Source organism: Coregonus lavaretus, assembly GCF_964263955.1.
Source record: "Coregonus lavaretus genome assembly, contig: HAP1_SCAFFOLD_565, whole genome shotgun sequence".
Lineage (NCBI taxonomy): Eukaryota > Metazoa > Chordata > Actinopteri > Salmoniformes > Salmonidae > Coregonus > Coregonus lavaretus.
The window spans coordinates 266,207-280,282 of NW_028166105.1; the positions used below are offsets into that span (position 1 = coordinate 266,207).

General features: G+C 42.7%; 1 protein-coding gene and 2 long non-coding RNA genes across 3 annotated transcripts; all 3 read left to right on the plus strand.

Moving 5' to 3' along the window:
* The first annotated feature begins 1,449 nt into the window (after positions 1-1,449).
* LOC311114417 lies at positions 1,450-2,639 on the plus strand. Its single transcript, XR_014611107.1, has 3 exons — positions 1,450-1,681; positions 2,261-2,307; positions 2,444-2,639. It is a non-coding gene; the product is annotated as an uncharacterized lncRNA (long non-coding RNA).
* A 2,926-nt stretch (positions 2,640-5,565) lies between these two features.
* On the plus strand, positions 5,566-6,381 carry LOC311114419. Its single transcript, XR_014611108.1, has 3 exons — positions 5,566-5,765; positions 5,898-6,112; positions 6,300-6,381. It is a non-coding gene; the product is annotated as an uncharacterized lncRNA (long non-coding RNA).
* Positions 6,382-6,396: 15 nt separating this feature from the next.
* LOC311114411 (uncharacterized protein) lies at positions 6,397-10,064 on the plus strand (the record flags this gene model as incomplete). The annotated part of the gene is made up of 5 exons (XM_084189667.1): positions 6,397-6,559; positions 6,719-6,844; positions 7,010-7,142; positions 7,228-7,257; positions 9,646-10,064. Exons 1-5 carry the CDS (start codon positions 6,482-6,484, stop codon positions 10,062-10,064), a joined length of 786 nt encoding a protein of 261 aa, XP_084045793.1. The 5' UTR covers positions 6,397-6,481.
* Positions 10,065-14,076: the final 4,012 nt, after the last annotated feature.

Consider the following 14,076-nt stretch of genomic DNA (forward strand, 5'->3'; position numbering starts at 1 on the left):
AGGTGGATGGATTATCTTGGCAAAGGAGAAATGCTCGCTTACAGGGATGTAAACAAATTTGTGTACACAATTTGAGAGAAATAAGCTTTTTGTGCGAATGGAACGTTTCTGGGATTTTTATTTCAGCTCATGAAACATGGGACCAACACTTTACATGTTGCGTTTATATTTTTGTTCAGTGTAGTTATTAGGTTGGGAGATTGGGATCCTATCTGGGCTAGCTAAAGCCAACTTCATGGTTAGTAGTATGACAGAGAAAATATAACAAGACAAATTTAAACATCACAAATCTGAGGGGGCAAGTGACCCTGTGCCCCCTTTGGGCGGGACGTCTCTGCTATCAACCACATCATTCTGTCTCCGTGAATATTCAAAACAGACATATTCATTCAGGTCTGGTACTGGTCCTACCATATAGATCAGGGATGGACAATTCCAGTCCTTGGGGGTCGGAGGGGTGTCACACTTTTTCCCCATCCCTAGCAAACACAGATGATTAAACTTATTGCATTCTAAACTGAAACCCATGAGTACTTGATTATTAGAGTCAAACGTGTTAGCTGGGGCTGGGGAAAAAGTGTAACACCAATCAGGTCCCGAGGACTGGAGTTGCCCATCCCTGATATAGATGCTCTGTTTGCACGCATCGAGGGATGTGGTGACAGTGGAGGCAAGGGAGCACACAGAAACAGCTTTGTCCTTTTAGAAAGTCGTCATAATCCTTAAATAAATATGATATGTATGCAAGAAATGCAAGAAATGCAGAGCCACTTCCAAAAACATATTGACAGAGTCTAGTATCTAGTAATCTAATCAATTCGTTTTCAACCCCTTTGTTATGGCAAGCCTAAATAAGCTCAGGAGTAAAAATGTGCTTAACAAGTCACATAATCAGTTAGATGGACTCACTATGTGTGCAATAATAGTGATTTTTGAACGACTACATAATCTCTGTACCCCACACATGCAATTATCTATTAGGTCCCTCAGTCGAGCAGTGAATTTCAAACATAGATTCAACCATGAAGACCAGGGAGGTTTTCCAATGCCTCGCAAAGAAGGGCACCTTTTGGTAGATGGGTACAAATAAAGCAGACATTGAATATTCCTTTGAGCATGGTGAAGGTATTAATTACGCTTTGGATGGTGTATCAATACACCCAGTCACCACAAAAATACAGGCGTCCTTCCTAACTCAGCTGCCGGAGAGGAAGGAAAACGCTCAGGGATGTCACCATGAGGCCAATGGTGAACAGCTGTTTCAGTCAGGTCGGTACTGAGCTGAGTTACACTGCCCTCTGCTGGACTGGAGGATTCAGACTTTAAACTACACACACTGGGGTAAGTACAGCTGTTTCAGTCAGGTCGGTACTGAGTTTAGTAAAACAAATACTCTGAACATCTGATGTTTCATCACAATGTTTGTGTCATGGACAAATGTATGGGTGTCCTACAAGATGATTGACACCAGTCCACCAACCTAGACAGCTGTTGTGTCTCTCTGTAGGCTGTCTGGCTGTCTGGTCACAGAGGAGGGCTGTGCTGCTCTGTCTTCAGCTCTGAGGTCAAACCCCTCCCACCTGAAAGAGCTGGACCTGAGCTACAATCACCCAGGAGACTCTGCAGGGGGACTGCTTTCAGCTGCTCTGGTGGATCCCACAGATAAACTGATGAAGCTGAAGTAAGTCAGAATAGATGTCCTAATAGTGTGAGCAGTGGTTGTGTCCTATGTAGTGTAGTAGGTTCAGTAACATGAGGACATGTTGGTAGAATACAGGGGAAGTTTACCCAGCAGGCTTAGCACTCCAACACAGCATACATCATCACCACATGAATACTCTTCTTCTGCATCTCTGATATCCTGTTGGAATTGTACTCTGTTCTGTATGCATTATGTAGGATAGAATACCTGTATGTATCTAGTAATGAATTGTACTCTGTTCTGTATGCAGTAGGTAGGATAGAATACCTGTATGTCTCTAGTAATGAATTGTACTCTGTTCTGTATGCAGTAGGTAGGATAGAATACCTGTATTTCTCTAGTAATGAATTGTACTCTGTTCTGTATGCAGTAGGTAGGGTAGAATACCTGTATGTCTCTAGTAATGAATTGTACTCTGTTCTGTATGCAGTAGGTAGGATAGAATACCTGTATGTCTCTAGTAATGAACTTGGATAGTGCACCAGAACACAACAATATGGTTTAAATGTTGACTGCTGTATTATGTCTTTGTCAGTCAATAACCTGTTTCTCCAACAGTGTGGATCATGGTGGAGAGTTCAGGCTGAAATCAGGGCTGAGGAAATGTAAGTCTCTTCAATCCTAATTAACTACATATTCAGAACCATAGTGATATAGTAACTAATCAATACTTGTTCTCTACCTACAAAACTACATTTTATATGAAGATGTGGTTTGATTAAACTCTCCTTTTGTCTACAGATGCCTGTCATCTCACCCTGGACCCAAATACAGCAAACCCAGTCCTGATACTGTCTGAGGGGAACAGGAAGGTGACACGGGTGAAGGAGAAGCAGCATTATGAAGACCATCCAGACAGATTTGACCATATTCCCCAAGTTCTCTGCAGAGAAGGCTTATCTGGATCTCGTTATTACTGGGAGGTGGAGAAGGATGGGGGCAGGGCTGACATTGGTGTGGCGTACAAAGGAATGAAGAGGAAGGGAGAGATGGAGGATGACAGTTGGATTGGACTCAATAGGAAGTCCTGGTGTTTATCCTGCTATGACAGTGGATATAACTTTTACCATGCTGGAGTCATCAGATCCATCCCTGGTCCTGTTTTTAACAGAGTTGGAGTGTATCTGGACTGGCCAGCTGGTACTTTGTCCTTCTATAGTGTGTCCTCCTCTGGTACACTGACACACCATTACACAGAACACACCACATTCACTGAACCCCTCTATCCTGGGTTTGTGGTTTATTCCTCCTCCTCAGTGACCCTGTGTCAGATAGATGACCAACACATTCAAAGGTGAGTCATAGCAATGTTTTATCATTTGATTTCCTCTGGAATCATTCCTACAATTAGATTAGTAGTAGTGGTGTGTTTTAATGTGTTCTGTTGGACCTACAGACAGTTAGATTAGTAGTAGTGGTGTGTTTTTAATGTGTTCTGTTGGACCTACAGACAGTTAGATTAGTAGTGGTGTGTTTTAATGTGTTCTGTTGGACCTACAGACAGTTAGATTAGTAGTGGTGTGTTTTAATGTGTTCTGTTGGACCTACAGACAGTTAGATTAGTAGTAGTGGTGTGTTTTAATGTGTTCTGTTGGACCTACAGACAGTTAGATTAGTAGTAGTGGTGTGTTTTAATGTGTTCTGTTGGACCTACAGACAGTTAGATTAATAGTAGTAGTGGTGTGTTTTAATGTGTTCTGTTGGACCTACAGACAGTAACTCATGATACCTGGTGACTTCACATCTCTAGGGGCTTTCATCAAGATAAGCAATGTCACCTGTAATGTCACCATCAGTATTGACTTCATGGAAGTTGACATAGTGTTATGTCACATTAGGCAATGCACCCTACATAGGGAGTGGTTCTGTCACCCTAATACAGCCTTTGTATTGCTTATGAAGACTGTATGTATGCTATATAAAGCCTTTATAAGTTGTATTTAGTTTAATCACAGTCTATCCTTCTGCTTTCCCAACACCAGAGACCATGGTGGAGAGTGTTGTATCAAGCCTGGTCCTGAGAACACCAGAGACCAGATATGTGAGTGTTAACTGATAATTGTTTTAAAATCAAAATACGATTAAAGCGTTCTTGAGTCCCAGGCAAGGAACACAATCATGATCTATTTGGTCAAAACAAACTTAAAGGTAGAGTCAGCAATATGATGTAGATGCACAAAGTAAACATCATAGTGGGTAAACTTCTACAACAACTAAGGGCTTTGGAGCGCGATGCTAAACTCCTCTGTTTTGGTCCCGTTTCTACCACGCTGTAAGAGAGTGAAGAGAACCCGTGCACAAGGGCAAATACTGTGTGAGAGAGAAGTCAGGCATCTTGCTCATCACAATATCTGCGGTGCTGCTCGTACAACATCATTTAGCTGACTCTACCTTTAAGCTCTCATCCTGGGATCTACCAGAAATCAGGCCCCCAACATCTCCAAAACATGGACCAGAACCATGTTGTTTCCTGCTTCCACAAACATTCATTAATATAACACTAATGTCAGATTATTGTATGATAATGAGTGTACATTCTGAGACTGTTGCTCACTTACATTCATTTTTTTTTACAAGTCTGTTTAATAATTATTAATTCATTATTACATGAGATTGTCCGTTTTAAATAACAACTACTTTTGACTTCAGGGATTCCTCAGAGCTGTAAGACTTGTGACCATGTTGAGGTAAGTCATAATGTCAATTCTCACTTTTACATACCTTCAGGAGTCAGGGACAGTCTGAAAGCCAGGTGTGTACTGACCAACCATTCATACTGGGATATAGACAGTCCTGTGTTCTGCTTTAGTAATATAATCACAGTCTGAAAGCCAGGTGTGTACTGACCAACCATTCATACTGGGATATAGACAGTCCTGTGTTCTGCTTTAGTAATATAAACACAGTCTGAAAGCCAGGTGTGTACTGACCAACCATTCATACTGGGATATAGACAGTCCTGTGTTCTGCTTTAGTAATATAAACACAGTCTGAAAGCCAGGTGTGTACTGACCAACCATTCATACTGGGATATAGACAGTCCTGTGTTCTGCTTTAGTAATATAAACACAGTCTGAAAGCCAGGTGTGTACTGACCAACCATTCATACTGGGATATAGACAGTCCTGTGTTCTGCTTTAGTAATATAAACACAGTCTGAAAGCCAGGTGTGTACTGACCAACCATTCATACTGGGATATAGACAGTCCTGTGTTCTGCTTTAGTAATATAAACACAGTCTGAAAGCCAGGTGTGTACTGACCAACCATGCATACTGGGATATAGACAGTCCTGTGTTCTGCTTTAGTAATATAAACACAGTCTGAAAGCCAGGTGTGTACTGACCAACCATTCATACTGGGATATAGACAGTCCTGTGTTCTGCTTTAGTAATATAAACACAGTCTGAAAGCCAGGTGTGTACTGACCAACCATTCATACTGGGATATAGACAGTCCTGTGTTCTGCTTTAGTAATATAAACACAGTCTGAAAGCCAGGTGTGTACTGACCAACCATTCATACTGGGATATAGACAGTCCTGTGTTCTGCTTTAGTAATATAAACACAGTCTGAAAGCCAGGTGTGTACGGACCAACCATTCATACTGGGATATAGACAGTCCTGTGTTCTGCTTTAGTAATATATACACAGTCTGAAAGCCAGGTGTGTACTGACCAACCAATCATACTGGGATATAGACAGTCCTGTGTTCTGCTTGTAGGAATGCAGGATTTTAACTTCTGTCATATTTTGTCATTAGACAGTTTAATTGGATCAATCACCAGCATTCCATGTAACATTGAATAAATACATTCGATAAATTACTTTGTTCATTTAATGAGCCAGTTTCCCGGACAAAGATTAAGCCTAGTCTTGGACCTTAAATAACTTTCTATTGAAACTTCCATTGATCATGCTTTAAGTCCAGCACTAGACTCAATCTGTGTCCAGGAAACTGGCCCCATATGTATAACTGACATGCTTGTCCTTGTTCAGGACTCCACACAGTGGCTTCAGATTGAACCCTTGACTTCCACTGTCCAGGGAGTGACAATGTTCAGGTAAAATAACTACTTTTAACATTTCATTCCACTTGCTAGTGTATTTCCCCATTACCTTTGGGAATAGGCTTCTAATCCATCCTCTCCATTTGACGATTGACCCTCTCTACCATATCTTGTTGTTGCCCTCAGGCACAGGACACCCAAAGGGCGTTATGAGTGCACAGTGTCTGGGCTCCGCTGGGTGTGTGAGAGAGATGTCATTCTGAAGTATCACTTCAGGAACTGGGAACCCTACAGTCAACTTCTGAAAGACATGCAGTACGGACAAGGTGGTCCATTGCTGGACATCACTATGGAGTTAGGTGAACTGGAGGAAGTTCATCTGCCACACTTTGTCTGTTTAGGTAAAACCATATTCACATAGTATTCAGAAAGACATTTCCATGTAACTGAGTTTCACTTCCTGAATGAATAAATGAATATTCTGGGAGTTTGAGTTTACTGTGATCTGATACTGCATATTCTTTGTGTTTTAGTTGGATGAATAATACAATATTTGTCTTTCTGTCTCCTTTTTATTGTGTTGTTCAGGGACCAACCCTTCCCTGAGGAATGAGATGAAGATTTTTCATGTAGAGGAACATGGAGTGTCTTTTGAGGAAGTGCATGAGGTAACCAGATTCCATGCTAAGATTCTCCATCCCAAGTTCTCAGTTATCTCTGTTATACTGAGCTATATCTTTTCGCGGAACATAGATGTCCACTGTGAGCTGATGCTCTATCTGTCAGTGAAAAAGCAAACACTAATTCCACGCCTATACCTGTTCCCCAGTAACCCCAGCCAAATACAGGTGAGGTACCATTCTTTTAGAGGTGACCTTAACTAAGCAGTGGTACGGTTTATGTTGACACTCATAACATGAAGATAATAGTGTGTTGCTAGTTTTCTGAATAATGTTTGAATAAGACTATACATTGTCTGGCTGTGTATTCCATGCCTCGTTTCGCAGGCTGTGGAACAACAGGAAAAGTCTCAAGGGTCTTCAAGGGTTCTCATCTCAAGACCAGAGCAGGCCTTCAAACTGAATAGTTTCTTCAGACTGAACATTCCCTGTTCTACCTACATCAATCCACCGGTACAGTTTTAGTAGACTAAGAACATGAATCTGACATTTAAGTCACATTTCTATCCATTGCTCTCTGTCGCTCGATTGCTCTCAATTCAAATGGCTTTATTGGCATGGGAAACATATGTTTACATTGCAAGCAATCTCTCTCTCGCTCTCTCCATCTCTCTCCAGAAGATTCATCTCATACATAGAGACTCCACACCAAGCTTTTTCAGGGCAGTTGTGAAAATGACAGGGGTTGATATTGAGATGGAGTTATTCGGTGATGATGAGAGGATTGCATGGAAAGAAGTGGTATCACAAGGTAGGAGCATATGTCAATCATAACTTTGTACTTTTGTAACAGATGCTATTTAGAGTGATATAACCTCATTTTATTTATCTTTCAGATGAATACATCACTGCCACCCATTCAACAAGTAAGTAAACATGAGTTACAGTGCATTCAGAAAGTATTCAGACCACTTGACTTTTTCCACATTTTGTTACGTTACAGCCGTATTATAAAATGGATTAAATTGTTCCCCCCCCCCTCATCAAAATACACACAATACCCCATAATGACAAAGCAAAAAAATACATATTTATAAAAATATCACATTTACATAAGTATTCAGACCCTTTACTCAGTACTTTCTGGAAGCACCTTTGGCAGCGATTACAGCCTCGATTCTTCTTGGGTATGACACTACAAGCTTGGCACACCTGTATTTGGGGAGTTTCTCCCATTCTTCTCTGCAGAAGCTCTGTCAGGTTGGATGGGGAGCGTCGCTGCACAGCTATTTTCAGGTCTCTCCAGAGATGTTAGATCGGGTTCAAGTCCGGGCTCTGGCTGGGCCACTCAAGGACATTCAGAGACTTGTCCCGAAGCCACTCCTGCGTTGTCTTGTCTGTGTGCTTAGGGTCGTTGTCCTGTTGGAAGGTGAACCTTGGCCCCAGTCTGAGGTCCTGAGCGCTCTGGAGCAGGATTTCATTAAGGATCTCTCTGTACTTTGCTGAGTTCATCTTTCCTTCGATCCTGACTAGTCTCCTAGTCCCTGCTGCTGAAAAACATCCCCACAGTATGATGCTGCCACCACCATGCTTCACCATAGGGATGGTGCCAGGGTTCTTCCAGATGTGACGCTTGGCATTCAGGCCAAAGAGTTCAATCTTGGTTTCATCAGACCCAGAGAATCTTGTTTCTCATGGTCTGAGAGTCCTTTAGGTGCCTTTTGGCAAACTCCAAGCGGGCTGTCATGTGCCTTTTACTGAGGAGTGGCTTCCGTCTGGCCACTCTACCATAAAGGCCTGATTGGTGGAGTTCTGCAGAGATGGTTGTCCTTCTGGAAGGTTCTCCCATCTCCACAGAGGAACTCTGGAGCTCTGTCAGAGTGACCATCGGGTTCTTAGTCACCTCCCTGACCAAGGCCCTTCTCCCCCGCTTGCTCAGTTTGTCCGGGCGGCCAGCTCTAGGAAGAGTCTTGGTGGTTCCGAACTTCTTCCATATAAGAATGATGGAGGCCACTGTGTTCTTGGGGACCTTCAATGCTGCATAACTTTTTCGGTACCCTTCCCCGACACAATCCTGTCTCGGAGCTCTTCCCCAGATCTGGGCCTTGACATAATCCTTCGACCTCATTGCTTGGTTTTTGCTCTGACATGCACTGTCAACTGTGGGACCTTATATAGACAGGTGTGTGCCTTTCCAAATCATGTCCAATCAATTGAATTTACCACAGGTGGACTCCAATCAAGTTGTAGAAACATCTCAAGGATGATCAATGGAAACAGGATGCACCTGAGCTCAATTTCGAGTCTCATAGCAAAGGGTCTGAATACTTATATAAATAAGGTATTTCTGTCTTTTTATTTTTAATACATTTGTAAACATTTACAAAAACCTGTTTTCGCTTTGTCATTATGGGGTATTGTGTGTAGATTGATGAGGAAACACATGTAGTTAATCCATTTTAAAATAAGGCTGTAACGTAACAAAATGTGGAAAAAGTTAAGGGGTCTGAATACTTTCCAAATGCACTGTACAAACCAATGGCTTGAGGGCCAGTCGACATGGTTTACTGTTGGACTAGTCCTGATTATAAAAGGCTGTCTTCAAGAACAATGGCATCTCCTCCAGGACTTGATGTAGATTAGCCTGGTTCTGAATGCCATCTCCTCCAGGACTTGATGTACATTAGCCTGGTTCTGAATGACATCTCCTCCAGGACTTGATGTAGATTAGCCTGGTTCTGAATGCCCCAATGACATCTCCTCCAGGACTTGATGTACATTAGCCTGGTTCTGAATGACATTTCCTCCAGGACTTGATGTAGATTAGCCTGGTTCTGAATGACATCTCCTCCAGGACTTGATGTACATTAGCCTGGTTCTGAATGCCCCAATTACATCTCCTCCAGGACTTGATGTACATTAGCCTGGTTCTGAATGACATTTCCTCCAGGACTTGATGTAGATTAGCCTGGTTCTGAATGACATCTCCTCCAGGACTTGATGTACATTAGCCTGGTTCTGAATGCCCCAATGACATCTCCTCCAGGACGTGATGTAAATTAGCCTGGTTCTGAATGCCCCAGCCTGTTTTTCTACGTCTGTGAAAACCGACCCTAAATATGAATGAAACAGTAGTGGTGTGATGTGTTCATTGATTCAGGTTGTTATTGTTACAGAATGTGTTCTTAATGCAAAGATTAACAATACAATGAAGACTTTTACTGTAGGTCACTCTGAAAGAAGTCTGTTTCTAAATGTCTGAAATGTAAATGTGAATGAACAAATGTAGTTATTTTGTAACCTGCCTCTCTCAGGTGCTGTGTTAGGGGCAGGGCGTCCGGCTGAGAGCAGTCTGACTGGTTCTACAGAGCAGCAGCTGGGTTCTGTACGGACAGAGTTTGTGAGACGAGTGTCAGGACCTGTCCTGGAAGGTCTGCTGGACGGACTCCTGCAACACACAGTCATCAACCAGGAGGAAATGGAGTCAGTAAAGGTGATAGCTGAGAGGGCAGAGAAGGCACGTGACATCATCGACATGGTGTTGAGAAAAGGAACTGAGTCATGTTCCAGGATGATAATCCTTCTTGGGGACTGGACCCCTGTCTTTGGACACAGCTTCAGATCTAAAGTTGTAGCCAACCCCTGGGCGTGGGGAGACCAGGCAGGGTGGTTCAACATGGTCTTGGTGTCTGTTGCTTTAATTCAGGCTCCTAAAAATGTACAGAAAATGTAAATCAAACATGACCACTATAATAGCAATAAACTAACCAAAGGTCCAGCCACACAGCCTCTCTCCTTCTGCAGCCTCCTGGAGGTGTGGATCTTCTAGCAGGAGGGTCAGTTAGTCCTCCACTAGGTACCTAGCTGGACCCCTATCTAGCAGGAGGGTCAGTTAGTCCTCCACTAGGTACCTAGCTGGACCCCTATCTAGCAGGAGGGTCAGTTAGTCCTCCACTAGGTACCTAGCTGGACCCCTATCTAGCAGGAGGGTCAGTTAGTCCTCCACTAGGTACCTAGCTGGACCCCTATCTAGCAGGAGGGTCAGTTAGTCCTCCACTAGGTACCTAGCTGGACCCCTATCTAGCAGGAGGGTCAGTTAGTCCTCCACTAGGTACCTAGCTGGACCCCTATCTAGCAGGAGGGTCAGTTAGTCCTCCACTAGGTACCTAGCTGGACCCCTATCTAGCAGGAGGGTCAGTTAGTCCTCCACTAGGTACCTAGCTGGACCCCTATCTAGCAGGAGGATCAGTTAGTCCTTCACTAGGTACCTAGCTGGACCCCTATCTAGCAGGAGGGTCAGTTAGTCCTCCACTAGGTACCTAGCTGGACCCCTATCTAGCAGGAGGGTCAGTTAGTCCTCCACTAGGTACCTAGCTGGACCCCTATCTAGCAGGAGGGTCAGTTAGTCCTCCACTAGGTACCTAGCTGGACCCCTATCTAGCAGGAGGATCAGTTAGTCCTCCACTAGGTACCTAGGTATGGACCCCTATCTAGCAGGAGGATCAGTTAGTCCTCCACTAGGTACCTAGCTGGACCCCTATCTAGCAGGAGGGTCAGTTAGTCCTCCACTAGGTACCTAGCTGGACCCCTATCTAGCAGGAGGATCAGTTAGTCCTCCACTAGGTACCTAGCTGGACCCCTATCTAGCAGGAGGGTCAGTTAGTCCTCCACTAGGTACCTAGCTGGACCCCTATCTAGCAGGAGGGTCAGTTAGTCCTCCACTAGGTACCTAGCTGGACCCCTATCTAGCAGGAGGGTCAGTTAGTCCTCCACTAGGTACCTAGCTGGACCCCTATCTAGCAGGAGGGTCAGTTAGTCCTCCACTAGGTACCTAGCTGGACCCCTATCTAGCAGGAGGATCAGTTAGTCCTCCACTAGGTACCTAGCTGGACCCCTATCTAGCAGGAGGGTCAGTTAGTCCTCCACTAGGTACCTAGCTGGACCCCTATCTAGCAGGAGGATCAGTTAGTCCTCCACTAGGTACCTAGGTATGGACCCCTATCTAGCAGGAGGATCAGTTAGTCCTCCACTAGGTACCTAGCTGGACCCCTATCTAGCAGGAGGGTCAGTTAGTCCTCCACTAGGTACCTAGCTGGACCCCTATCTAGCAGGAGGATCAGTTAGTCCTCCACTAGGTACCTAGCTGGACCCCTATCTAGCAGGAGGGTCAGGTAGTCCTCCACTAGGTACCTAGCTGGACCCCTATCTAGCAGGAGGGTCAGTTAGTCCTCCACTAGGTACCTAGCTGGACCCCTATCTAGCAGGAGGGTTAGTCCTCCACTAGGTACCTAGCTGGACCCCTATCTAGCAGGAGGATCAGTTAGTCCTCCACTAGGTACCTAGCTGGACCCCTATCTAGCAGGAGGGTCAGTTAGTCCTCCACTAGGTACCTAGCTGGACCCCTATCTAGCAGGAGGATCAGTTAGTCCTCCACTAGGTACCTAGCTGGACCCCTATCTAGCAGGAGGGTCAGTTAGTCCTTCACTAGGTACCTACCTGGACCCCTATCTAGCAGGAGGGTCAGTTAGTCCTCCACTAGGTACCTAGCTGGACCCCTATCTAGCAGGAGGGTCAGTTAGTCCTCCACTAGGTACCTAGCTGGACCCCTATCTAGCAGGAGGGTCAGTTAGTCCTCCACTAGGTACCTAGCTGGACCCCTATCTAGCAGAACATGTTGATACAACTCTGTCTCTCTCTCACACCAACACACCTACCTACCTGATGTCTGTGTATTTTAAACTTTAGATTTTAAATTTCATTGTATACGTATTGTAAACATGTATTGTATACGCATTGTAAACATGTATTGTATATGCATTGTAAGCATGTATTGTATACGCATTGTAAACATGTATTGTATACGCATTGTAAACATGTATTGTATACGCATTGTAAACATGTATTGTATACGCATTGTAAACATGTATTGTAAACATGTATTGTAAGCATGTATTGTATACGCATTGTAAGCATGTATTGTATACGCATTGTAAACATGTATTGTATACGCATTGTAAACATGTATTGTATACGCATTGTAAACATGTATTGTAAACATGTATTGTAAGCATGTATTGTATACGCATTGTAAGCATGTATTGTATACGCATTGTAAACATGTATTGTATACGCATCGTAAACATGTATTGTATACGTATTGTAAACATGTATTGTATACGTATTGTAAACATGTATTGTATACGCATTGTAAACATGTATTGTATACGCATTGTAAACATGTATTGTATACGCATTGTAAACATGTATTGTATACGCATTGTAAGCATGTATTGTATACACATTGTAAGCATGTATTGTATACGTATTGTAAGCATGTATTGTATACGCATTGTAAACATGTATTGTATACGTATTGTAAACATGTATTGTATACGCATTGTAAACATGTATTGTATACGCATTGTAAACATGTATTGTATACGCATTGTAAACATGTATTGTATACGCATTGTAAACATGTATTGTATACGCATTGTAAACATGTATTGTATACGCATTGTAAACATGTATTGTATACGCATTGTAAACATGTATTGTATATGCATTGTAAGCATGTATTGTATACGCATTGTAAGCATGTATTGTATACGCATTGTAAACATGTATTGTATACGCATTGTAAACATGTATTGTATACGCATTGTAAGCATGTATTGTATACGTATTGTAAACATGTATTGTGATGTTATTGGAATTGACTTACTGTATTTGCATACTCACTGTGAATGTGTCCGGGAAAATGGCTCTGAGAATTTGGCATTCAACTTAAAACCACAGAAATGTATTTTATGAATATATTGTACAGTGTTGGCCTGATAGAGGTTAATGAGAGGGGCTGGATATCAACACAACCACCTCAGTCTATCAGCAGTTTTCTCAGTGAGAGCACATTGACCATTGACAGACATAAGGAGCTGTTCAACCTCTCACCCCTTTACCAATGACTTGAGAGTGGCTGAAGGACATATAAGGAGCTGTTCAACCTCTCTCCCCTTTACCAATGACTTGAGAGTGGCTGAAGGACATATAAGGAGCTGTTCAACCTCTCTCCCCTTTACCAATGACTTGAGAGTGGCTGAAGGACATATAAGGAGCTGTTCAACCTCTCACCCCTTTACCAATGACTTGAGAGTGGCTGAAGGTCCAATCAGCCCCCATCTATACACAATGTTTTACTAAATGTTTTATAACGTTGTATTTTTCTATGTGTATCTACCTGCCCAGGGACTACAGCTAAATCTGGCACATTTACAGAAATGTTGATTGATGTGCAGTATCCCTGTCAAATACATGTTGTACATGTCAATTAAAAGGAATGTATTGTGACTTAGAATGTTGTTTAACAATATGGAAAAATGCAATAAAGTCAACCGCCTTTATAGCACAAATAATATTATAGCACTGACATTTGTTAACAGCATTGAAAGTAATTACATTTACATTTTTAGTCATTTAGCAGACGCTCTTATCCAGAGCGACTTACAGGAGCAATTAGGGTTAAGTGCCTTGCTCAAGGGCACATCGACAGATTTTTCACCTAGTCGGCTCGGGGATTAGAACCAGCGACCTTTTGGCAGTAATGATTACTAGACAGTTGTCATGGTAACAGCAGTAATACAAAAAACATTATTTATGATGCTACTATTAATAATAATAATAATAATAATATTATAATAATCAATTTTAGAAAACACTTTAAAATCCCATCGTTAATTAGATTAGAT